Below are 27266 nucleotides of genomic sequence, written 5' to 3'. Positions count from 1 at the left end.
TCCCCAAAGCCCCCCGGTACATAGTTGTGTATTCTTCGTTGTGGGTTCTTCTAGTTGTGGCATGTGGGACGCTGCCTCAGCGTGGTCGGATGAGCAGCGCCATGTCCGCGCCCAGGATTCGAACCAACGAAACACTGGGCCGCCTGCAGCGGAGCGCGCGAACTTAACCACTCGGCCACGGGGCCAGCCCCAAGAAATTAGCGAATATTTTAAAAGCTTTTGAGAAGAATTGGTAAATTGCGTTGTACGATTTTACACTACCCCTGAGAGTATTGATTTGATAGCATTGCTGTTTATTTCCAGCATTATCATTACATATTTTTCTTTAATTCTTTTTATTGTGGTAAAATACACATAACGTAAAACTTGCCGTCTTAACTATTTTTAAGAGTACGGGGGCTGGCCCGGTGGTGCAGTGGTAGAGTGCACACATTCTGCTTCTCGGTGGCCCAGGGTTTGCCGGTTCAGATCCCGGGTGCGGACATGGCACTGCTTGGCAAAAGTCATGCTGTGGTAGGTGTCCTATGTATAAAGCAGAGGAAGATGGGCACAGATGTTAGCTCAGGGCCAGTCTCCCTCAGCAAAAAGAGGAGGATTGGCAGTAGTTAGCTCAGGGCTAATCTTCCTCAAAAAAAAAAAAGTACGGTTCAGTGCTAGCAAGTACATTCATATCTTTGTGCAGCCATCACCACCATCCATCTCCAGAACTTTTTCATTTTGCAAAAGTGAAACTCTGTACCCATTAAACAATAACTTCCCGTTCTCCGTGTCCCCCATGCCTCAGCAACCACCGTTCTGCTTTCTGTCTCTATTAATTTGGCTACTCTAGGTACCTCATATAAGTGGAATCATACAATATTTGTTTTTTTATTTTCACTTAGCATAACATCTTCAAAGTTTGTACGTGTTGTAGCATATGTCAGAATTTGCTTCCTTTTTAAGGCTGAATTTCCATTGTGTTTATTGTATATACCACATTTTGCTTATCATTCATTTGTTGATGGGCTTGGTGTGCCGTCTATGTTTTAGCTATTGTGAATAATGCCGCTATGAATGTAGGTGTGCAAATATCTCTTTGTGTGTGTATACCCAGAAGTGGAATTGCTGCAACATATGGTAATTCTAATTTTAGTTTTTTGAAGAGTCACCATACTGTTTATCACATTTTTAACAGGTTAAAATCTCATCTTGTTATTGTAATCTATATTTTTATGAGTAGTAAGATTTGATATTTTGCTTGTTTGTTACATATACAGTTGGTCCTCATTATTTACAAATTCTGTGTTTGTGAATTCTGTTCTCTGAAATTTATTTGTAACCTCAAAATCAATACTCGCGATTATTTGCTGACATGAGCAGAGTGGCAAAAAATTGGAGTTGCCTGATGTGTGTGTTTCCAGCTGAGGTTGAACAGGAGACACTCTACCATCTTATTTTGGTTCCCATTCTGTAAACAAGTATCCTCCTCATTGTTTATGTAGCACCATGTTTTTCACATTTTTGTTCTTTTTTTGGTGATTTCACTGTCTAAAATGGTCCCCAAGTGTAGTGCTGAAGTGTTCCCTAGCATTCCTAAGTGCAAGAAGGCTGTGATGTACCCTATGGAGACAATACGTGTGTCAGGGAAGCTTCATTCAGGCATGAGTTATAGTGTGTTGGCTATGATTTCAATGTTAGTGAATCAGTAACGTATGCTAAATAAAGTGTCTTTAAACAGATACATAGGGGGCCGGCCCGGTGGCACAGCAGTTAAATGCACACATTCTGCTTTGGCGGCCCCGGGTTCGCAGGTTCGGATCCTGGGTGAGGACATGGCACCACGTGGCATGCCATGCTGTGGTAGGCATCCCACACATAAAGTAGAGGAAGATGGGTATGGATGTTAGCTCAGGGCCAGTCTTCCTCAGCAAAGAGAGGAGGATTGGCAGATGTTAGCTCAGGGCTAATCTTGCTCGGGGAAAAAAACAAGAAAACCAAAAAAAACCAGATGCATAAAACAAGGTTTCGTATTGATTAATTGACAAATATGTTGTGACCAGAGGTTCCTATGAGTCTTACCTTGTATTTCCGCTACGAGCAATGGTTCAGTATTTGCTAATTCACTTTCACTGCAACATTGTAGAACATAACAACACAAAAACCAAGACTTGACTGTAACTGTAATTCTCTCTAGTATGTTTTAGAGTGCAGATTCCTTGACCCCTTGGTGCTTAGTCCAGTGTCTGAGACATCCAGGGATCTCAATAAATACTTGATTGGATGAATAAATATTTGCTTACTGGTTGTATTCTGTTTTAAATTTGTGTTCACTTCCTTTGCCCTAGTACTGAGTCAGTCTTAATGTTTTTCATATTAACTTGTAGGAATTCTTTGTATAAAATATCTGTCTTTTATTTTCCTTTAGGTCTGGGATAAAAGTGAAAGTGGAGATTGGCATTGTACTGCTAGCTGGAAGGTTAGTATTTATTTTTACAGTGATTAAAAAATATTGAAATGTTTACTGTTAGGTAGCATCAGTGACTTGCTGTTCAGCTTTGAGAGAATTATAAAATTTATACTTTTTCCTAAAAAGATAATTTTACCTCTTTTCACTATTAAAATAACAGAAATACACTTAAGAAAATTTAGAGTAAGCAAATTTGTATTTCCAAGGCATTCTAACATAACTATTTTTAGCATGTCAGTGTTTCTTATTTTATCCTTGACATATTTTTAATAGATGAGATGTTTCACACATAGTTTTATTTCTTGCTTTTTTTTTTTTTTTGGTGAGGAAGATTGGCCCTGAGCTAATACCTGTTGCCAATCTTCCTCTTTTTGCTGGAGGACGATTGTTGCTGAGCTAACGTCTGTGCCAGTCCTCCACTTTGTATGTGGGACACTGCTATGGCATGGCTTAATGAGTGGTGTGTAGGTCCACGCCTGGGATCCAAACCTGTGAACCCCGTGTTGCCGAAGTGGAGCATGCAAACTTAACTGCTATGTCATCAGAGTGGCCCCTATTTCTTATTTTTTTTAAACAGCTTTACTCAGGTAGAATTTTATATACCTTAAGAGTCATCAATTTAAAATGAGTTTTAGTAAATTTATCCGGTTGTGCAACCATCACTACAGTCTAGTTTTGGAGCAGTTTTGTCAACCCTGGAATTTCCCTTGTGCCCATTTGGAGTCAATCCGCATTCCCCTCCCAAGCCCCGGGCAACTACTGAACTGTTTTCCGTCTCTATAGTTTTACCTTTTCCAGACATTTCATATAAATGGAATTCTACCATATGTAGTTCTTTGTGTCTGACTGCTTTCTCTTGGTATGTTTTTGAGGTTTGTCCCTGTTGTGGCGTGTGTCAGTAGTTTGATCCTTTGTAATGCTGAATAGTATTCCATTGTATAAAATACACATTTTGCTTATTCATTCACCAGTTGATGGACATTTGAATTGTTTCCAGTTTTTGGTGATTATGAATAATGCTGTTATGAACATGCCATGCAAGTCTTTTTTGTGGATGTACATTTTCATTTCTCTTAGGTAGATATCTAGGAGTGGAATTGCTGGATTGTGTGTGTTTTATCTTTCTAAGAAACTGTGAAACTCTTTTCCAAATTGCCTGTACCGTTTTATGTTCCCATCAGCAATATATGAGGGTTCCAGTTTCTCTACCTCCTCTCCTGTACTTGATTATCTTTTTTGATTATAGCCATCTTAGTGGGTGTGAAGTGGTATTTCATTGGGGTTTGATTTGTATGCTCTTAATCCCTAATGATGTTGGTTATGTTTTCATGTGCTTATTTGCCGTTCATATATCTTCTTTACTGAAGTGTCTATCCAAATCTTTTCCCCTCTTCTCTCCCCCCATTTAATTGAGGTGAGAGTCACGCAACATAAAATTAATCATTTTAAAGGAAACAATTCAGTGGCGTTTACTGCATTCACAGTGTTGTACCACTGCTACCTCTATCTGGTTCCAAAACTATCGCTCTAAAAGGAAACCCATATTTCTTGCTTTTTAGTTTAACAGCATTTTTATAAATACTTTGGTAGCAGTATGTTTAACCTGTTTTGCTTGACTGATGGATAGTTTGGTTGTTTCTTTTTTATTGTGATAAACAGCTTTGTGCAATCTTTATTCTTTAGTTAGATTGTGCTTTACTGGGACTCTAACATTTAACAAAATCTCACTACCCTAGTGCACTTTTTTACCTAATAGCTTATCTAAATAAGAATTAAAGATGAAACAAGAAAGACTGGACAAAACAGAGGATAAAAAATAAGGGTGCAAAGTTACCTTTGGATGATGACATTGTTACTGTGTAGAAATTATTAGCTTATGAAAGTGTTCTGAGATTGTTGGAGTGTAAACATGTTAGATATACAGAAGCATGAAACAAATTTTGTAAACGTAATCAGTGGACTGATACTTGTTGTCATACAATATTTTTATTGGAAAGCACAAGTGAAATTCTGTGTATGTGAAATGCTTTAAGGCTTTTCCTTCTTTTTTTCTAACATGAAGAGTTGAAGAATAGTAATTTGACTTTTTTCATATATAAAGATAATGCTACTGAGCTTTAAATTGTTTTCTCAGAATATAAGAACTTGGGCTTCTCTATGTTTGCTTACTCATTATCTCTTTTTCCTAGAATAGTCCATTGTCTAGCCATACATCAACTAGAATCATTTAAGCATTTTGTTGTGATAGTTTCTTTGTAGCACTGTTAGGCTCTTGAAACAAATAATCTTGATGAATATTATTTATTTTATTAGGTGGATGTTTCTGTGGAGAGAATTTGCAAGTAAAAAAAGTGAGAGACTGGTAGAATCTCTGTTTAAAGTCTTGGTTAGGCTAAACTCTGAAGCAAGTCTCTAACTATTAGCACCGAAAGAGGTCAGCTTTATCCAGCTGGATTCTTCTTTATTAGTAAAATGTTAGAAGAACTTGACTCCAGAAGGGCCACAATCCTAATTATAGAATATTTTGTAAAGGTCAAAAAGTTCTAAAATTTAACTTTTTATTTAAATGTTAAATTGAATAGCTTTCTCCTTTTATTAAAGTAAAAATATTTGTCTTCTGTTTCTTGAAATAAAACCTTATGTGTGTGAAATATGAGTAAACTCAATTTTCTTTCTTTTTTTTTTAAATTCCTCAGACACATAGTGGATCTGTGTGGCGTGTGACATGGGCCCACCCTGAATTTGGACAAGTTTTGGCTTCCTGTTCTTTTGACCGAACAGCTGCTGTGTGGGAAGAAATAGTAGGAGAATCAAATGATAAACTGCGAGGACAGAGTCACTGGGTGCGACATTTATTAGTTTTGCAGGGTGGGGGACATGAACACCCAAGGAGCATTAGTCTCTCCAAAAATGCTTCAGGTGCTTGGTGAGATGTTACCACTCCTGTCTATATTTACCAGTTCCATTTTTCTTTCTTCCACATTTTTCTCCTACTTGTTTATTCAGTTTTGTTTTGGGCCTGAATTGGTGTCCAGGAGCACCCATGCCATTAATTATAACTTTCATGATGAATCCAGAGTATTTGCTTTGTCACAGAGTACCCTCTAAAATCCTTTAAAAATTGCTTTTTGTCTTTTATGGTTACTTTTGCCTTTTTACTAAATATACTCTTCTTTATCTGCCTATACTTCAACTCTAGCTCTCTGCTGATTGGATGTTTGAATTTAGGCAAAAACATGTGTATGCTGGTCAAATTCCTCATCTCTAAAGAGAATTAATCTAGATTACCTTTAAGACCCATTCCAATGTTTTCTTTTTTCCTCTTTATTTTTCATAATAGATAATTAGGCACAAAGTATAAAATTAAACAAGTATAAAAGAATGTATACAGTGAGAACTTCCTCCTCTTCTCTGGCCACACAGTTCTCTCCCTACAGGCAGCCTCTATTGCAGGTTTGTTGTTTATCCTACTGGATTTATTCCATGCCATTTACAAGAACGTGAATTCAGTATTTTTTTCTCCATTCCTACCAGTCCTCCCCACCTCCCCTCGCACTAATGCTTGCATGTTATCAATACTGTTTTCTTCTGCTGCATTGTTTTTATTGTGGTAGAATATACATGACATAACATTTATCATTTTAACCATTTGTAAGTGTACAATTCACTGGGATTAATTACATTGACAATGATGTGTACACGTTGCCAATATCTAACCCAAAACTTTTCATCATCCACAGCATAAACTCTGTACCATTAAATAGTGCTTCCTCCTTCCCCCTCCCCCAGCCCCTGGTAACCTCTATTCTACTTTCTGTTTCTGTGAATTTGACTACTCTAGATACCTCATGTAAATGGAATCATGCGGTAGTTGTCCTGTGTTGGGCTTATTTCACTAAACAGAATGTTTTCAAGATCTATCCATGTTGTAGCCTATATCAACTTCATTCCTTTTATGGCTCAATAACACGCTGTTGTATATATATGCATGTTTTGTTTATCCATTCATCTATGGAGGACAGTTGGGTTGTTTCCACCTTTTAGCTATTGTAAATAATGCTGCTGTGAGTATTGGTGTATTAGATACCTTGTGTTCAGTTATTTTGCGTATATACCTAGGAGTGGAATTGCTGGCTCGTGTGGTAGTTCTGTATTTAACTTTTTTTTTTTAAAGATTTTATTTTTCCTTTTTCTCCTCAAAGCCCCCTGGTACATAGTTGTGTATCTTTAGTTGTGGGTCCTTCTAGTTGTGGCATGCGGGATGCTGCCTCAGCATGGCTTGATGAGCGGTGCCATGTCCACGCCCAGGATCTGAACCGGCAAAACCCTGGGCCGCTGAAGCAGGGCGTGGGAACTCAACCACTCGGCCACAGGGTCGGCCCCTCTGTGTTTAGCTTTTTGAGGAACTGCTAAACTGTTTTCCACAGTGGCTGCACTATTTTATATTCCCACCAGCAATGCATGAGAGCTCCAGTTTCTCTACATCCTGGCCAGTTGGTTATTTTCTGTTTTTCAAATATAGCTATCCTAGTGGGTGTGAAGTGATGTGTCTTTGTGGTTTTGATTTGCATTTCCCTAATGATTTATGACATCGAACATCTTTTTATGTGCTAATTGGTCATTTGTATATTTGCTTTAGGGAAATGTCTGTTCAAGTCCTTTGCCCTTTTTTCCAGTTCTTTGGTTTTTTGTTGTTTAGTTGTAGGAGTTCTTTATGTCTTCTGGATATTAACCCCTTATCAGATATATGATTTGCAAATACTTCTCACCCCTTCTGCGAGTTAACCTTTCCATTCTCTTCTTAATTTTTTTTTTTAGGAAGATTAGCCCTGAGCTAACATCTGCCACCAGTCCTTCCCTCTTTGCTGTGGAAGACTGGCCCTGAGCTAACATCTGTGCCCGTCTTCCCCTACTTTATATGTGGATGCCTGCCACAGCATGGCTTGACAAGCCGTGTGTAGGTCTGCACCTGAGATGCGAACTGGTGAACCCCAGGCTGCCAAAGTGGAACATGTGAACTTAACCGCTGCACTCCTGGGCTGGCCCCCACTTTTTCACTCTCTTGATAGTGTCCTTTGATGAACAAAATTTTAAAATTTTCATGGAGTCTAGTTTATCTGTTTTTTCTTTGGTTTCCTGTGTTTTTGGTGTCATATTCAAGAAATCATTGCCAAATCCAATGTCCTGAAGACTTTCCCCAAAGTTTTCTTTTAAGAGTATTGCAATTTTAGCTCTTACATTTAGGTCTTTGATTCATTTTGAGTTAATTTCTGTATATGTTGTGAAGTAAGGGTCCAATTTCATTTTTTTGCATGTTGATATCTAGTTTTCTCGGCACCTTTTTTTTTTTAATTTAATTTAAATTTTCTTTTAGGATTGGCACCTGAGCTAACAACTGCTGCCAATCTTTTTTTTTTTCCCCCTGCTTTTTCTCCCCAAATCCCCCAAGTACATAGTTGTATATTTTTTCAGTTGTGGGTCCTTCTAGTTGTGATATGTGGGACGCCACCTCAATGTGGCCTAAGTGGTGCCATGTCCGCACCCAGGATCCAAACTGGCGAAACCCTGGGCCGCCAAAGTGGAGTGCGTGAACTTAACCACTCGGCCACGGGGCTGGCACCCACGGCACCTTTTTTTGAACAGACTGTCCTTTCCCCATTGAGTGGTCTTGGCACCCTCATTGAAAAATCAATTGACCACATATGGAGGGTTTATTTCTGGACTCTGTTGTATTCCACTGGTCTGTATGTCTCTCCTTAGGCCAATACCATACTGTTTTAATTACTGTAGGTTTGTAGCTTGCATGCTATTCATATTGTTTTACAATTCTGTTTTTAGTGATGGAAAGTGTTGGTTTTATTGCCTTTGCACTAGGGCCTCCCTAAGGCAAACAACTGCTTAAGGGTGGGAGAGAAAGGAAATTTATAGAATAGAAGGGATTTTTCTAGCAGTCAGTCTGAGATGGATCAGTTAGTATACTGTAGGTTGAGTTTAGGAGTGGTAGCATGTAAAGGATTTTTGTTTGAACTTAAAGATATATTTATTTGTATTTAGTTAAATCAACTCTCAATACATTCAATATTTCAGCATTTGTGTTGGTATTAACTATTCGTTTGTGTTTGAAGACAGAAGTTTGCAAAGATGCTATCTTTGAAGTTTATGGGATATTCTTTTAATATTGAGACTGTTAAGAAATATTTTGGTAACCATTAGGTACTAAACCATTGATTTCTAAATTCTATGGATGTTTTTCCATCAAAAATCATCTTATCTAGGTGCCAAAAAATAGTTTGTAAATGCTATGTTGGAATTCTCTGATTATCACAGCGCCAGCTTCATACCATTCTCTTGGCCTCTACTAAATGGCTACTCCTTTTTTTTCTTTTTTTTTGACCAAGGAAGATTTGCTCGAGCTAACATCCCCTTCCAGTCTTCCTCTGTTTTGTATGTGAACTGCCGTCACAGCATCGCTACTGATGGACAAGTTGTGTAGGTCTGCACCTGGGATTGAACCCACACCATTGAAGCAGAATGTGCCAAACTTACCTACTAGGCCACCGAGGCTGGCCCCTAAATGCCTGCTCTTAAAAGTGGATAGGCAGGGCTGGCCAGTGGTGTAGTGGTTAAATTCATGGGCTCCACCTCGGCAGCCTTGGGTTCCTGGGTTAACTGACATTTATGCTTGACGGAAGAAGTTGTGTGCCTTCCATTTTACTTAAAGAATCTTAATTCATTTAATTCAATTCTAACATTTTTGGTTTAGTGACCAGTCTGCTTTAATTTAATAAAGTTAGATAGCCTAAGGCCAAATTTCTTCTGCCTTGAAGGGAGTAATTAGTTACAGGTCACTAATTTGTCACTGTTTGCCAGCTGTGTTTGTGGTATTTTGCCAAGTGCTTTCTTGTTCAAGGTTGTGTACCTAGTAAACAGCAGAGGAGTTCTATGTGGTTTTGAGAGCCTGTATTCTTTCTACTTTACCATCCTTTCTTTTTGTATATAATTTAAATTGTTAATTTTTTTTTCAGGTTAAGAGGACAACTCTAGTGGATAGCAGAACATCTGTTACCGATGTGAAATTTGCTCCCAAGCATATGGGTCTTATGTTAGCAACCTGTTCAGCAGATGGTATAGTAAGAATATATGAGGCACCAGATGTCATGAATCTCAGCCAGTGGTCTCTGCAGCACGAGATCTCATGTAAGCTAAGCTGTAGTTGTATTTCTTGGAACCCTTCAAGGTAAGCTTACACCTCAAACCTTTGATAATGTAATCATAGTAAAACAAATTAGTAATTTTTAAACTAAGCTTTAATGGTTTCTTTTCTTTCTTTTTTTTTTTTTAAAGATTTTATTTTTTTCCTTTTTCTCCCCAAAGCCCCCCCTAGTACATAGTTGTATATTCTTTGTTGTGGGTCCTTCTAGTTGCGGCATGTGGGACGCTGCCTCAGCGTGGTTTGATGAGCAGGGCCGTGTCTGTGCCCAGGATTCCAACCAACAAGACACTGGGCTGCCTGCAGTGGAGTGCGCGAACTTAACCACTCGGCCACAGGGCCAGCCCATGATGGTTTATTTTCTTAAAAATGCTTTTCTTCAGTGGTCATGTTAGTTATTTTATTTTATTTTTTATTTTTATTTATTTATTTTTTTAAGATTTTATTTTTTCCTTTTTCTCCTCAAAGCCCCCCAGTACATAGTTGCATATTCTTAGTTGTGGGTCCTTCTAGCTGTGGCATATGGGACGCTGCCTCAGCATGACTCGATGAGTGGTGCCATGTCCACACCCAGGATTCAAACTGACGAAACACTGGGCCGCCTGCAGCGGAGCACAAGAACTTAACCACTCGGCCACGGGGCTGGCCCCCATGTTAGTTATTTTAAAAATATATATATTATGTAGAATAAAAATTCTTCCTTCATCACCTAGTCGTATCTTTTGTCCCCGTATTTATTTATTTATTTTTTTTGGTGAGGAAGATTGGCCCTGAGCTAACATTTCTTGCCAGTCCTCCTCTTTTTGCTTGAGAAAGACTGACCCTGAACTACCATCTGTGCTAATCCTCCTCTATTTTGTATGTGGGTCACCACCACAGTGTGGCTTGACAAGCAGTGTAGGTCTGCACCCTGGATCTGAACCCGTGAACCCTGGACCACTGAATCAGAGTGCCCTGAACTTAACCACTATACCACCAGACTGGCCCCTCTTATCCTCCTGTTTCTACTCCACAGAAGAAGCCAACCATTGTAACTGTTTTGGTGTGCACCTTCTTGGCTTTTTCCATGCCTATACAAATAATTATTTAATGTATTTATAAACACAGGTCTATGTAAATACACCCAGATATCTACTGTCATGTACAAGTAGACAGACAGCACACACCGTGTATAGACATACATTTTTCTTCCTTGCAGTTTGCCTTTTTCACTTACAGATACGTTGTGGGCATTTTGTCATGTGTTAGTATATCTAGTTTTGCCTCATTCCTTTACCTGCTCTGTAGAGTGTGATTCTGTGGCTATACCATAGTTGCCTTTTATTAAACTATTTTAAAAAATTATAAGAATAATGAATCACTTGGCAAAGAAAAAAATTCCAATCTGAAAGAGTACAAAATGAAAGGTAAAAGTTCCCCTACCCGCTAAAAACAAATGTTGTTAACAGTTCTGTTTTTAGATTTTAGTTCTGGTAGTGGCCATCACATTTTTAAATGATTTACTTATACCTCTGGTGCTTGCTCTGTTATCTTTAAACAGTATCTGTACTCGCTATATGAAAGATGAATTTGGTACATTTACCAAGCTTTCCGCTTCCCACGGTGTAACTAGATAGATAACTTATTTGTGATAAGGTCGATAGTTGTTTCAGTTATGTTGATAATTATCATATATTTATGTCTCTACTTATTGATTTGTCAATTTTTAGACTATATTTTGCCTCACCTCTCTTAAAAAAGAGGAAATTAACTTTTGCTTCTACGTCACATTCACTGTTCCATTTCCGAATATTTTGCTATATTGCTTATATATTGGCAAGGTTTACAATATTTATATTTACATTCTGATAACATTTAATACATATATATGTATTTTATCTTTTGACTACAAGTTGCTTCTAAAAATTAAGTAGCAACCAAATTTACACTATTAGATTAAATATTCATTGTAGATGCAGATGAAAATTTCTGTTTCCTGAAAACCGTTGTTCAGGCAGAAAGCTGGTGTTACCTTCTGAAGGACTCTCCCTTTTCTTTCTTGATTCCTCTACTTATGGATTATCTTGACTGTCACAATTTTCTTATCACGTGTTGTCTTTAGATTTTTTTTTTGTTCATTTTGGTGGCGCACCTCTTAAAGTAATTTTTTTTCTGTATGAGATGGATGGCAAAATTCTAGCATACCTGAAAATGTCTTAATTTTACCCCATGCTTAGTTGTAGTTTGGCTAGTTTTAGAGTTTTAAGTTCCAAATGTAAGAATTTCAAAGATATTCTTGAACTTTTTTAACTTTAGGTGTTGTTAATGAGAAGTTTGAGGTCAGTCTGATGCTGGTTCTTTTGTAGGTAGCCTGTTCTTTCTGGAAGTTTTCAGAATTTTGTCTTACTACTTTGAGCTCTGTTGCAAGTATATTCTCCTAGTTATTGTGGTTTGTCATTTTAACACTATGATGACTTTTGATAGTCAGCAGAAAGTTCTGAATTTTAATGTAGCCAGATTTATCAGTCTTTACTTTACTGTTAGAGTGCTTTTCTGGTTTTATTTGAGAACTTCTTCCCCACCTTGAGGTTGTCTAGTGTATTCTGAAAGGTTTTTGGTTTTGCCGTTCACATTTAGATCATTAAACCTCCTGGAATTGCTTTGTATGGTTTGAGGTAGTAGAATTATAAAATTTAGCCAGGATGTTTCTAGGTATTTTTTCTTTTAAAACATTTTTTTATTAGGGAATGTTTCAAATAAACCAAAAGTAATAATAAAACTACAATAGACTAACCCTCACATATTCATCACCCAGCTACAATAACTCAGAGTTCTCTTATTTCATCTCTATGCCTCACAATCCCCTAAAATGGATTTTTTTCTTTCTTTTGAGGAAGATTAGCCCTGAGCTAACATCTGCTGCCAATCCTCCTCTTTTTGCTGAGGAAGACTGACCCTGAGCTAACATCCATGCCCACCTCTACTTTATATGTGGGATGCCTGCCAGGGCATGGCCTGCCAAGCGGTGCCATGTCCGCACCCAGAATCTGAACTGGCGAACCCCAGGCCGCCAAAGCGGAATGTGTGCACTTAACCACTGCACTACCAGGCCGGCTCCACCAAAATGGATTATTTTGAACTAAATCTAGACCTATACTGTTAGGTGTTGTTGGTCTTTTTTTGATTCATCCTGCTTGATGTTACTGGTCCCTTTCAAGATGAAGGTTCTTGGTTGGAATATCTTGATAATTTGATAATTTATTCTCATCTATTCCATCTGTTATGTCTTTCCAGAACTCATACTTGATTATTCCTGGATTTACTCTCCATTTCTTTAAAATTGGAGATTTAGTACTCTGTCTTCTAGATATCCAACTTGTTCTCCAGGTGTACATTGTATCCCATCCATTAATTTGGGGTGGGGACAGGGAGTGGCAGTCATTTTTAATTGTTGAGAAGTCTTTCTTTTTCTTTGATTATTCCTTTTTTATACCAGTCAGTTTTTCTTACATACAGTGTTTCTCTGAGGATCCTAATTAAAATATTTTAAAATTTGTGAATCTTTCCTGAATTACAGTCAGGTCTCCTTATTTGCAGTAGTTATGTTCGATGAAGTTGCCACAAACACCGAATTAGCTAGTACTGAACCATTGCTCCTTGGGGAAATATAGGATTAGGTTACCATGAGGCTTTGATCACATTTTTGTCAACTGATCAATACTTAACCTTGTTTTACATATGTTGCTGTTTAAAGACACCTTATTTAGTATTGCTGACTCATTAACCCTGACCTCAGCCAACAGCATTAAAACACTTGCCTTAATAAGCTTTTATTTAATAGAAGTATTTTCTCCATAAGGCACATCACAGCCTTGTGCTTAGAAACACTAGATAGCACTTCAGCACTATGCTTGGGGGCCATTTTAAACTGCGAAATCACCAACACAAAGCCCAAAAATGAAAAAAAACATGGTGGTAAGTAGAGTGCAAAACAGACACTTGTTTTCTGATGAGAGCTGAAATAAGAAGGCAGAGCCTCAGCTTACTCGACCTCAGTGTCAGGAACAAGTATGTCAGGTAACTCACATTTTTTGCAGAGCCACTGCCGGCATGTCTATGAATGACTGAAAGCCCCAAACACTGGATTTTTGGGGTTACAAATAAATTTTAGCAAGTAGGTCTGTTTACAAATATAGAATCTGCATATGATGAGAATTTGTTGTGCTATTTTCTCAAACATCTGTTTGTATACCTTGATCTTTACCTTTCATGCTCCTTGTTTTCCTTAAGTGTATGTTAGTGTTTATCTGTTTGTATTTATGAACAAGAGATTATTAGGGCTAGTAGAGAAAACTGATACTGGTGTTTTTCTCCCGTTAGGTGCTCTGTTTTCTGAACAGCTCACTCTCTTACCTAGGGGCTGGCTGAATTTCCTCTAAGGTGGAATGGGTTGGCAGGACTTCCTTGTAGGGCATGTAGACCAAGAGCGAGCTGGCAGGCTGGAGTACCCCCAAACTGCCAAAGTAAGCAGGACTTGACTTTGGGGATAGAGCACTTCAGTGTATTTCCTTCCTCCTCGTTCCTCTCCTTGCCGGTTTTGGAGTACTACTTTATTTCAAGTTCTTACCTCTCCTCTTTCAAGCTCTAATCATCTCACCAGGATCCTTCCTCAGGCTTACTTTAGCCTCAAGCTGTGTCGGTTGCCAGCCATGGAGTCTTCTGATTGCGGTTCTTTAAGTGAATCACTTCATGATCGCCCCATGGCTCATCCCTGTACTTTGCATTTATTGATTGGAGGTTGGAGCTTCTGGAATTTCCTGCAGACTGATAGTGATATGGGCTCTTTTTCCTTTTGCATTTTCTCTGTCAGTCGGATCCCTTTCTGTTTCCTGTGTTCCTGGAATTCCTTCAAATTTCTTGGTTTCTTATTTGTAGCAATGTTATGGTATTATTCTTTCAGCATTTCCATGGAGTCTTTGGAGGTGTGGGAAAGAGAAAAGAGATGCAGGTAATCGGTTTGTATTTGGTCAGAAAGCTGGATGGTTTTTCTCACTGTTTAGTTGTGAGTCATATTTAGAAAAAAGTTTAAATGTGAACATCTTATTTTTGAATGTACACATGAGGTAATTTTCTCATCGGTTGTTATCTGGATGTTTTATAATTTGATTTAAAAATGTTTTTTTACAAGATTTATGTTTTTAGTTATTTTAGAATATGTTACTGTAAATGTACTTTGGGTCCTCTTTGTTTAGGAGAAAACTTTATAGAACAAGGAAAAAAAGTTTATGAGATATAGAAACTACTGTTGAATTTACATCTCTTTGGCTAACAATTGTAAATAACTGATAATTTTATTTTATTACTGTAGCACTTTGCAGTTTACCTAGTATTTTTGTTATACTAGGTGATTTGATTTCATTATTAGAAGCTTTGCTAATAAAGCTTTAGTAATAAAGAAGTAAATCTTTTTTTTTAACTATCACATTTTGTTTTTAGCTTCAAGGGTTGACACATCACGACATCAAGGTCAGAGGTTAAATAAGGCTCTATGTCATGTTCATAGAGATATTACTTAATCTGGATGAGGGAGGCAAAGGAAATCAGTATCTAGGTAATTAGGTACAGAAAGATAAAAGTCATTTAACCTAGAGTTCACTTCAGTAGAGTTCATTCTCTTATTACTTATCTTTTGCTTTTTCAAGATGAAGTTGACCACACGTGAGTCTAGAAAGGAGAATGACATGTGGGGAGCATGCCTTCCTGAAGGGTGGTCGTTTTCTAATTTTCCTCCTTCCATCACGGTTTCTTCCTTTTTTGTACAAAGCACTTAAAATCTTTTTGTCATGAATTTGGTCACCATAGTGTTAACTTTTCATTCCATAGTTAGTGACTAAATCTTTCAGGAGGAAAAATTCTATGACCCCTTAGGTGTCTTTTTTTAGTCTGTTGAATGCTTGAAAACTTTTCTTTTGGGAAAAGAGCTACCTTCTATCTCAGCTATAAGAAAATGTGGTAAAAACAATGCAAAATGATGGTATCCTCCATCCTCACGCTGAGCATTCTCCAGGGCACACCTTCACAAGGTGTGGCTGTGACGGATGTATGGCAGGGATCTAGTTGTCACAGTAGTGACATCTGACTTGTGGATTGTAGATCTGCTTGGTGACAGTATTTTTTAATTCTCTGAATTACATGTATTAATTTTATCACTATGTAAAATAGTTTTCACTCTTCATTTCTAGCTCTCGTGCTCATTCCCCCATGATAGCCGTAGGAAGTGATGACAGTAGTCCAAATGCAATGGCCAAGGTTCAGATTTTCGAATATAATGAAAACACCAGGTCAGTACTGCTTTGGTTTTGATTATTGTTTCAAATTACATTTAAATTTTTAAAATGTTATTGCTTTATTCATTAACTGAATTATGCATTATTCATGACATATTTACTGATTTCTTATGCTATGCCAAGTTCTGTGCTAGGCTCTGATAATATAGAATTGAACGATACAGAGGAGAAGGTAATTGATCTCCCAGTATATACCATCTTGCAGGGTAAACAAAAAAGTGGTAAAAAATGGTGATGAATTTTATAAACTGGGAGAATCAGGGAGTTAAGAGTTTATACCTGGAGGGACCTAATCTAGTTTAAAGGGCCAGGAAGGGTCACCCAGAAGAGGACCTATAGGATGAGTGAAGTTAGCCAAATAAAGAGGCAAAAGCATTCCAAGTGGGAAACCGCATGTGGTAATAAGTAATGAGGCCCGTGAAAAAGAGAGAGCCAATATATTTTTACTGTAGTTGGAAGATAATAGGCAAAAGGGAGTGTAGTGAGAAATATGCACGACTCATATCTGCAAGACCTAGCGTTCAGTGTTTGTATTTTATCTTAAGGGTAATGTGAAGTCATTGAAAGATTTTTAAGTTAGGGAAGAACAGGATCAGAAGGTAGTTTAACTCTTCTATAGGTGTAGAAAGTATTTGGAGGGGAACATGAGTGGATTCAGGGCTAGGATGCTGTTATAATAGTCCAGGTAGGAGATCATAGTGGCTTTGGAATAGAGTAGTGGCAGTGGGGATGGAGAGAAGTGGATAATTTGAGAATAATGTACGAAGTGGTATCAGTAGGATCCGGTGATTGGGTGTGGGAGGTGAAGAAGAAAAAGGGGAGCTATCAGGATGATTTTCAAGGTTATGGCTTAATAGTTCGATGGATAATGTGTGATTTCTTGAGATAAGGAACTCTGGAAACAGGGCATATTTGGGTAAAGTGTAGCAACATGTGAAGAAAAGTTTAATTTTGGTCACGTTGAGATATCTGCAACACCTGTGAGGGCCATGAGCACTGTGTCAGAGATGTACTTTGAGTCTTATGGGAGAAAAGAACACCCATCAGGTGATCAGGTGGGTTTCACACATGCTAGACAAAATTCTTGGGTGTGGTAGTTAGATATTGGGTAGGGCCAGAAGCAGAAGAGAACTCGTGTCATTCCTGTTGGCTCCGCAATTCAGAATGTTGCTACTTGTGTTTTTAAGGGGTTCTTATACCTGCCTTCTACCTTCCTAGATTCATGTTTGCGTCAGAGAGGCTCTGTCTACAACGGTGCTGTTCAGTAGACTTGCTGCGATGATGGAAATGGTCTGTATCTGTGCCTTCTAATGCAGGGGCCATTAAGCCACATGAGACTATTGAAACTTGAAATGTGGCTCTTGCAGCTGAGGAGCTGAATTTGTTAATTTTTATCCATTTAAATTGAAATAGGCACATGTGGCTAGTGGCTGCTGTATTGGCTAGCACAATTCTAGAAGATAGGAACCCTCCTCTACAACCTTGTGAAGTTTTCATAGCCTTTAAGCTAAAAAAGCTAGGAACACATTAAGAGTACATTTTAAAGAGGCTTCGTGAAGAGTTAATGTTGTTAATTTCAGCCTTAGCTGAGCAGAATGAATATGGAATCATAAATCTAAAACTTAACAGATGGACCATTTCTAAAACTTGGAAAATAAAAAAGTACTTCATAAATAAGATTTTAGTAGAAGGATAAAGAACTTGTAGTTGGTTCTGGAAGTAAATACAGGGGAGATAGAAATACATAAGTACTTAAAAGAATCCAGTTATAAAGGTAATTCGAGGTTGCTTATGACTCCCTTAGCCAGCAGAATAAATCTAGATTAAGGGCTAGATCCCTTCTATTATCTCATATAACAAGAAACTTGGTGGTGGATCAATTCTGGTGTTAGTTAAGTTGCTCGGTGATCACATCAAGGGCCTTAGTATTTTCCATTTTCTGCTGTCATTCTGAGTGTATTGGTGACAGCTCCCTCTTAGCATCACAAGAGCAGTTCCAGGTTTCACATGCAGATATAAAGAAGGGCATTTCCTTTCATGTGACTTTTTATATTAGAGAGAGAAAAGCTTTTGTAGAAGCATCTTAGGAGGTTTATCATCAGATCCTGCTAGCCAGAATTGGGTCACTCATCCATATGTTAGTTGCAAGGGAGTCAGATAGCAAGTGTCAGGCATTTTCTGCATCTAGAATGAAGGGGAAGGGGCATTGAGTAGGTAACAGTGTCTGCATGTGTGTGTGGGATTGACATGAAATTATCAGACCTTTTCAGTTTACCTATTTTTGGATCTCTTGGTCTGGTTCTTTGAGGTAAGAGTTGTTGAAGGTTCTTATTTAGAGTAAACTTGTTTACATGGAGGATATGTGATAGACGACTATGTAGCATCCAGTTCTTAATACCTAATGTAAGTAGTAACACCATTTAATACACAGGAAGCATTTGTCAAATTAACCAATATTGGATATTTTTATTTTTATTGGTGAATAAAGTATTAAGGCAGACCTGGCGTTGACAATGATAATACAAGTGCTGTGCATTTATATTGGTTACAGGGCACTTTCACATATATTATAAAATTTGAATCCTAACAACCACCTTATCAATAGGATAGGCAGCTTTTATATTATTACAATTTTACACATGAACAAACAGACTAACAAAGTAAAATGACTAGACTAAGGTCAAATATAGGGGTCAGGACCACAGTGTTAGAAGCAAAGGTGTGGATGAGACTGCTCACAGTGATCATATAGAATGGAAGAGGTCAAGGAGAGAACCTTGAGGCACACTAGCTTGGAGATAATTCTGAAAGATTGTTGGGGTGTAAAGAATGCTAAATATAGAATGCTAGGAACACCAATATTTCCGGGGAGGGTGGTGGAAGGATGAGATAAGGACATTGCTCTAACCCCCTCTCTAGTACTCAGGGTTATGTGCTTCAGTTCTGTCCCTAATACTTAGTTGAAGACATAGAAAAACATAATAGAAAACTCTGATTTGTCGTCTCCTTCATTATCTTCTTAGTCTCCATTTGCAGATACAGAAATAGAATTGTAAGGATAAAATAGACTTTGGCATAGCTTCTTTTATCAGCATTAAAAAAACTCAATTCCTCCTGTTATCAGGTTAACTTTTTTATTTACATTCAAATACTTAGGAAATTCAGTTACCCTTTTCTTAAAAAAGATATTAATGGCTAAAGTCAAGATCTCGTTCTAGTTAATTTTGTGAAACTGTTTTAAGCCAAACTTAAAAAATCAAAAGAAGAAACCCAGGAGGTTCTATCAGTTTCCTAGGCTGCTGTAACAACTTACTACAGACTGGGGGCCTAACAAAACAGGAATTGATTCTCTCTCAGTTCTGGGCCCAGAAATCTGAAATCAGGGTGCTGCGAGGGCTGTGCTGCTTCTGAAATCCTACCTGGTCTCCTCAAGCTTCTAGTGGCTCAAGGAGTTCCTTGGCTTGTGGCAGCATAACTCTAATCTCTGCCTTCACATGGCCCCATTCTGTGTCTCTGTTTCTCCTTTTCTGTCTTTTCTAAGGCCTAGGCTAAATCCAAGATGATCTCATTCTGAGACCCTTAATTACATCTGCAAAGACCATTTTTCCAAATTAGGTCACATTCACAGGTTCTAGGGGTTAGGCCTTGGCCATACTACATACCGCAGAGGTAAACTCTGCAGTGATGCATTGTCTAATGATGTCTCAATCAACAGTGGACTGCATATATGGTGGTTGTCCCGTAAGATGGGTATCATATAGCCTAGGTATGTAGTAGGCAATCCGTCTAGGTTTATGTAAGAGCTGTAGGGGAGGAAGAAATTTTCCTCTACCCTTTAGGGTTCTTCTGGCTAGGCTAATAGTTAAATTGACATGAGACAGATTAACAGGAGAAAAGTGAAGAAAAGGTTCATGACATATACACATTGGAGAAACCTAGGAAAACCAAGTAACTCACCAAAATTGCTGAAGCCCTCGCCTAAATACCATCCTCAGCTAGAGGCAAAAGAAGATGTTGGGGATGGGGAGAGTCAAGGACTTCAGAAGGAAGGAAGCAATTCACAGGTTGGTGAAAAGGAGCAAACATTTAGAAAACAAGTGTTTGGCTACATGGAAATAAGAGAACACAGAGGGGAGCCCAACAAACAGGTTTTTCTAAGTTCCTTCCTTTCTACCACCTAGTTCATGTTATGCTAAGGTGATAGTTCCCTTCCTGAGACAGGTGTTTTTTTTTAGTCTGAATTCTTTTAGGCAGTTAAGGGGGAGATAACAAGAAAAACTTTCTAAATATTTTGTTTCTTAAAAATAAGCAGCCTAGGGGCCGGCCTGGTGGCACAGCGCTTAAGTGCGCACGTTCTGCTCTGGCGGCCTGGGGTTTGCCTGTTCGGATCCCGGGTGCGGACATGGCATCTCTTGGCACGCCATGCTGTGGTAGGCATCCCACATATAAAGTAGAGGAAGATGGGCATGGATGTTAGCTAAGGGCCAGTCTTCCTCAGCAAAAAGAGGAGTATTGGCAGCAGTTAGCTCAGGGCTAATCTTCCTCAAAAAAAAAAAAAAAAAAACAGCCTAAAATAATCTTCATGTTATAGAGACACATTTTGGGGTGGCTGGTTTTGTTCCCCTTTGGTACACTCGATCCTGTTCACACAACCGTGATATCATCTAATGACACATTGCTCAGAAGGTATCCCTGTCATTTAGTGACACATGACTATATTTCATTGTGAGCAATATGAAAAAAATTGAGGTACCTCGACATGTGGCTTTAAAAAAATTTTATTTCTGAAATTTTTAATGTAAATTGTTTGTTTTTTCATTAGGAAATATGCAAAAGCTGAAACCCTCATGACAGTCACAGATCCTGTCCATGATATTTCATTTGCTCCGAACTTGGGAAGATCTTTCCATATTCTAGCTATAGCAACTAAAGATGTGAGAATTTTTACTTTAAAGCCTGTGAGGTGAGTTTTTGAAACACTTACTAATTTGCAAGTGCTCTTAACTCTTGATTATTGTCGTTTATGGAGGAGAGAGTAGAGGCAACTGTGATCTGAAGAGTGGATACTGTAATGAACATTTTACCTAGAAATATATGACTTTGGGGGATCGAGGATGAGTGGAGAGGAGATGTATATTTTCTTAATTGTGTTTTAGTTAGACTCATACTAGTAACAGTTGGATCCTCTGAATATAATTGGTATTCCATAAATGTTTGAATGAATAAGAGATGGCAGTCTACTTTGGGAAAATTGTTAGCATAGGAACATTCTTGAGTAACCAATTTAGCTTTAATTTTGAATTATGAGTTTCAGTTCTTTTTCTTTCCTTTTTTCCTTCTTCTCTCCTCCTATTCTTCTCTTCTTACTGTTTTCCTTTCAAAATTAATTATCATCATCTCTTTTATTCCTCTACCATGTTTTGGGGAATAAAGTTCTCTTTTGTTGTTTCTTTCTTCTATGAAACAGTTAGTGAATATCATTTATGTAGTAAGATCATGCCAGGTCCTGGGGAGTCAAATGAAAGTGACATGGTCCAGCTCTCAATGAGCTAATGGGGGTTTGAGGATGGCATAGATGTGTCCATTATTATAAAATAATATTGTAAAATAAATTATAAAATAAGTAAATATATTTATTTATTAAAACTTTCCTCAGAATTCCTTAGGAAAATTTTTTTATTAACGTTTTTTTTATTAACAGGAAAGAACTTTCTTCCTCTGGTGGGCCAACAAAATTTGAAATCCACATAGTGGCTCAGTTTGATAATCATAACTCTCAGGTCTGGCGAGTGAGTTGGAATATAACAGGAACAGTGTTAGCATCTTCAGGAGATGATGGCTGTGTAAGACTGTGGAAAGGTAAGATTTCACTGAAGGAATTGATGCTTTATGTTGCCACTTTAGAATTTTCACTTAGAAGTGTAAACTCTGAAATATTTTGAAAAAAATTATCTTTCTACAGTTACTTTTAATTAATATCTCACGTTAATTTTTATTTTGCACCATCATCAGTTTACTTAGCTCATAGCAGTTAATGACTAATTGAATTGTTTTTTAAGTTTCCATGTGGAACAGAGCCACTTTTAAAAGTAAAATTAATTTGTTAACAGAATATGCAGTATTTCCAATAAAAATACAGCGTTTGCTATATGTGTAACTTGTGTGAGTGCTCTGCAGACTCAAGACAGGACTACAGTCGTCTCTTATTAAATAACTGCTTTAGCCAACCAGCCATTAGTAAGAGAAAATCCATTATCTTCCCCACTTCTCTACAACTCCCAAAAGTCCAAGAATCTTGGGGCCGTTGATTCTGAAAGTTTGTTGCAAATGCCACGCTGAGCTCTGCTCACTCTGGTCAGTCGACACTGACTGTGGTTGCTGTATGTGGTCTTTACTTTTCCAGGATGTTTGTCCACTGGGCAGAGGTATCCTTGGTCCGTGCACCACTCTAGGGGATGGCGTCCCATACTTAGGATCCAAAATTATAGTTTAGTTTATTTAGCCAGAGCACTATTGTTTCCCAAAATGCAGGTTAGCAAATCTCTCATGGTCTGTTTGAGGCTGTGGTAGAACCAGCCTATAACTTACTTTTGTCATTGTAATTTTGCTGCCCTTTCCTACCTCTGGGCTTTGGTCAGGACCACCCACCTCCAGCTCAGTAGGCTCCCCTAACTTGGGTTTCCTGGGCTCAGTGTCTTCAGTGACCAATTTTGCATTTAAAGATTTAGGCCATGTTGAATAAACCACTCAAACCCCAGAGATTTTGTTACCTACATCCATCTCTGAGGACATTAGGTACCCACATGACTTTTACTTGGATAACCATGAAGGCAACTCTAGTACCCTACATATACATGTAATTGAAATTCATTGTAATGAAGACAAAGAATTTATTTTGATATTAACTTCAAAATGTGATAATATGGTAGCTTAGAGAATTATCTCTGTTAATATTTATCTTTTAAAGAAGGGAAGTGGGTGATGAAAGCTTTATGTTTTTTAGATTAGTAGTTCTTTCAAAACTTTAAAAAAATTGTTAAAATTGAGATATATGTATTTCATTTAAAAAATGTCTTTAACATTTATCCTGAGAGAAATGTAGCCCATAGATCTCTCCCATTGCTTTAATTGGTTTAAGGATGTGAACACAGATTTGTGCCCTTGAGCATGGATATTAATCATGTTAATGTATTTGACCATTTTCCTTTCAGCTAATTATATGGACAATTGGAAGTGTACTGGTATTTTGAAAGGTAATGGGAGCCCTGTCAATGGGAGTTCTCAGCAGGGAAACTCAAATCCTTCCCTAGGTTCAAATATCCCAAATCTTCAAAATTCATTAAATGGATCTTCTGTTGGCAGGTAGGCTGTTTTGTGGGAAAACTAGAAATTGTCTTCTTTTTAAATCATTCTGGTAGTCATAACTAATGGTGTGTTAGTTTATGGATTTTAAGATTGAAGAAATTCACACTTAATTATGACGAGTTTAAAAATTCACTTTTGTTAGCTCTGTGTTTGGCTTACTTGATTATAATATTTATAGGCACGTTGTGAGGCCATTTAACAAACTAAATTATATTCTGAAATTTATGGTCTATCAGAAATGTTTATAACTTTATTTTACTTTGCTTCTGCAGTAATGAGATGGAGAGGAAATATGGGATAATGTAATGCTAAGGATGTTAGTCCTAGATGAGCATCAGTGTGTTGTTAGTGCTGGTAGTGTAGCCTTTGAGTCAGGTCAAACTGAAATTTTAAGTAAAATAAAATACATTAACTAACGCTTTGTAGAAGAAGGTGAGTTAAGTGTGTGTGTTTAAAACTTTAATGGAGATTTTAAGAGGAAATGGTAAATTCTGAGTTCGTGATTTTTAGAATTTTTAACATATTAGATTATCTTAATAAAGAATGTTTGATGTGATCTAAAGAGTCATCCTCTTGTTTTCATATTCAAATTTCAAATATGTGAATTTGTAAAATAAAATTATTTTAATATGCCTTTGTGAATAATTCGGCATGATTCAGGAAACTTCAAAGCACAGCCTTAACAAACTGTCCTGTGGTTATCCTGTTGTCATCTTAAGTAAAAGAAGAAAATTGTATTTAAAATTTCTTAAACTATTTTTATATTGTTAATATTTTTATAAAGAAGTCCTGGTATTTGATTTTGAGGTTTTCAGTATTTGCATCAACAATTTCAGGCTACTATAGAAGATATCCGATTATAAAGATGATTTCATGAAGCAAAAGCTACTACTGTTAATTAAAAAAAAAAAAAATCTGGTTTTTGGTTGCTATCTGTACTACATATTCTTTTTTGGAAAGAGCTTTGAAGTTTTGATCTGTATTCTTATTGTTCCGATAACCGTGTGTGTTAGATCTGTGATGCATTTTCCCTTCTCCATTTGTATTATGTCCTTTAACAGAAAGCACAGCTGAGTACCAGCTAACTGGAGTAACTTTGCTGTTTTGCTGCTTGTTGCATGCACACAGGAATGGAAAGCGAGCTCCTTTTCCCCTTCCCCGCGCCGTTTGACCTCTCCCAAGATACACCAGCAGCCTGCTTACTACTAAACGCAATCCAAAAGGCCTTTAAAAATACAGTGTATATCATTTTTTTTTGTACTAGCCAGTTTATTGACACTATTTGAAACTTTTGAAATATAAATGGAGAGGAATTTTGTTGAGACATTGTCACCAAAACAATTTTTTGAAAGTTCCTGAAACTAACATGGGTTTTAAAATTAAAGGGATTGTTACCATCCTTACAAGTAGTTGGGAGGAGGGAAATTATCACTTTATTCCATTTGGAGAGTATAGGCTTATTTCATTTGTTTTTTAAAACAAGAAGCTACAATGATGAATTTTTGTAATTTTAATTTGAAGATTAACTATTTTTCATAAAGATTGTTTTGAGTGCTAATTTGTTTACCTTTTGTAGAATTGGTTTATACATGATATTATTCAGTACAACTGTCATTTCTTTGTAATATTAAAAAATATTAGTAAAGGAGTGAGAGAAGTAGTAATAAAATGAAAGTAATTTGACTGTACAATTTGTAGCTAAAGTAAACTTTTGGTATTGCTTCATTTATAATTTGGTAGTAAAATGAAAACACCTTTGTAAGTTTTCAATTCATATTCACTAAGAGATAAACATTTCTAATATATGCTGTGTATTATTATGGTGTGATTCCATGGCTGAAAGTTTCCTTCAAGTAAAAATTTGGATACATACATAAGAGAAGCAGTTAAAATTTTGCTAAAATTGTGCATGCACATTAACCTCCACATTCCATGTCCCAGGATTTTCTTAATTTAGTTGGCTGCTTCATTTAGTTCATATCCTCTAGAACTCTGACCTTGATTACAAAGCTGTAAATCTTTGTTTGCTAAAATGCATAAGTGTTACGGGTAAGTTATAAAATGGCAGAAGAATAACAATAGGACATATTATTTGAGCCCTTTTACTTATTAAAATTTTGTACTATTCTAAGGTTTTTGCAGAAAAACAGCTTAGTATATTCAAGGATTGTATTTCTTTGAAAGTATGTTGCAATAGCTGACCATACTGTGTGAAAATATTTGAATTGGTTCTCAGTATCATGTACACACTAAAAAACTGTGTGCCTGCTGCTACTACAAATGAATCATTGCTTAAAATAAAGAAAAAAACTTGTTAGATTTGTAAATTTACAGGATAGCATCAAATATGTTTCTGAGAGATTAGAAAATGTTTTAAATTATAAAATTAATGTCTTGTTTTATAACATTTATATTGATAATTTTTTTAACATTTTAAGTTTAACAGATTGTATTTCTTTCAAGTTTCCACACTTGCTTAAGCAAGCTTGATTTGAGTAAGGGTCTTGATTTTTGCTATTATGTTCTATTAGTTTTGGCATGAATATACTAAAGCTTTTTTTTCCAGCATGTGGTTTCTCCTCTTTGGTTCTCTTTGTATTTACTACTTTTCTCTTTTTCTTCTGTTTTTTCTTTTTTTTTTTTTTCTGTTGTTTTGTTTTGTTTTGGTGTTTTGTTCCTGTCTTCATTGTTTCAGGTATTTCTTTCCCCCTCTGGATTCCCCACGGGCTGGATCGAGATGGTCCAGTTATGCCCAGCTCCTTCCTCCTCCTCCTCCTCCTCTGGTAGAGCACTCTTGCGATGCTGACACTGCCAACCTCCAGTATCCTCACCCTCGCAGACGATCTCTCTCTCGGCCTCTTAATCCCTTACCTGAGAATGAAGGGGTTTAAAACACTGATTTAACACTTAAAGGCCTTATTCAAGTGCTTGTAAATGCTTTCATTCCTGGCTGCTTTTTGTTTTTCTTCATTTTCTTTCAGAAGATTTTTCTAATTTAGGGTTTGTCTTGCATGTGTTACAACCAGAACACAGTGTTTGGAACCTAAATGTGTTTGTGCTTCTCCATCAAAGGAACATTTACTGCATTGGTCCGATAACCTTTGATGAAATGAGATGCGTACAAAGTAATGTTAACTGTGATATACACAGTAGCTGACTTCAAAGTGCCTGTTCTGTAAATTTTATTTTGAACTGTTATCTTGGTGTTAAGTTTCTTATGGTTTGTCATATTGGTTAATATGAAAGCATATCATTAAAAGGTTCACTTTGCCTTTGAGATATTAAGAAATGTGTTTTAATTTTACAGGCTAATGTTACAACTGACTAGTTTGTAAAATAAATCATTCCTGTGTATAAAGCAGCAAAATATAATGTGGACTGTTTGGTCTTTTTTTTTAAAAAAGAAAATTGCCGTTCACTACTTGGAATTACTGTTTAAAGCTTTTGTAATTATTCTCCAAGTAGATTATTTAATAAAATATATTTTAAAGATATGAATCTGTTGCTTTATAAGAATAGAATATATTCTCTTTGATAGTTGGTAAAGCTTATATCTCCTTAAAATACCATGTTACTAAAAAACAAAAATAAAAAAAAGGGGGGGCTAAGCATGACATTTATTTAAAAGGTAGAAAGTCAGTATGTAGACTGACATCTAGAACTGACACATGTTGACTTTCAATCTAAATAGATGACATTAGACTGTTTTCTAAAATGATACTTTTAAAATTTGAAATTAGAATATACTTGACAGTAATTATGGTAAAATGATTAAAACTGTGGGGTAGTAATAGTCTTTTTAGTTCAGTTTTCTCAGGATTTGTCAAGGATTTCACTTCCTTCAGAGCTAGAGAGAGATGTAATTTGAACAGCATTTTATGTGTCTATCAGTTAATCACATATAAATGATATAATTGTC

The 27266-nt window shown here is 36.9% G+C and overlaps 1 protein-coding gene across 2 annotated transcripts in view; it reads left to right on the top strand.

Moving 5' to 3' along the window:
- SEH1L (SEH1 like nucleoporin) overlaps positions 1–26841 on the top strand; it is a 29032-nt gene extending 2191 nt beyond the window's left edge. Inside the window, exons 2-9 of one of the 2 annotated variants that reach the window (XM_008525302.2) lie at positions 2405–2455; positions 5143–5289; positions 9472–9683; positions 15878–15976; positions 20805–20945; positions 21684–21841; positions 23194–23344; positions 24409–26841. In XM_008525302.2, coding sequence (XP_008523524.1) covers positions 2405–2455; positions 5143–5289; positions 9472–9683; positions 15878–15976; positions 20805–20945; positions 21684–21841; positions 23194–23344; positions 24409–24421 — 972 coding nt within the window. In that variant the 3' untranslated portion in view covers positions 24422–26841. The remainder of the gene's footprint in view (positions 1–2404; positions 2456–5142; positions 5290–9471; positions 9684–15877; positions 15977–20804; positions 20946–21683; positions 21842–23193; positions 23345–24408) is intronic. The other variant, XM_008525301.2, reaches the window with a different exon arrangement.
- Positions 26842–27266: the final 425 nt, after the last annotated feature.

This window comes from Equus przewalskii, chromosome 7 (assembly GCF_037783145.1).
Source record: "Equus przewalskii isolate Varuska chromosome 7, EquPr2, whole genome shotgun sequence".
NCBI classification, from domain to species: Eukaryota; Metazoa; Chordata; class Mammalia; order Perissodactyla; family Equidae; genus Equus; species Equus przewalskii.
Note: the sequence above shows the minus strand (reverse complement) of the source record. Positions and strands in the feature narration are given on the sequence as shown.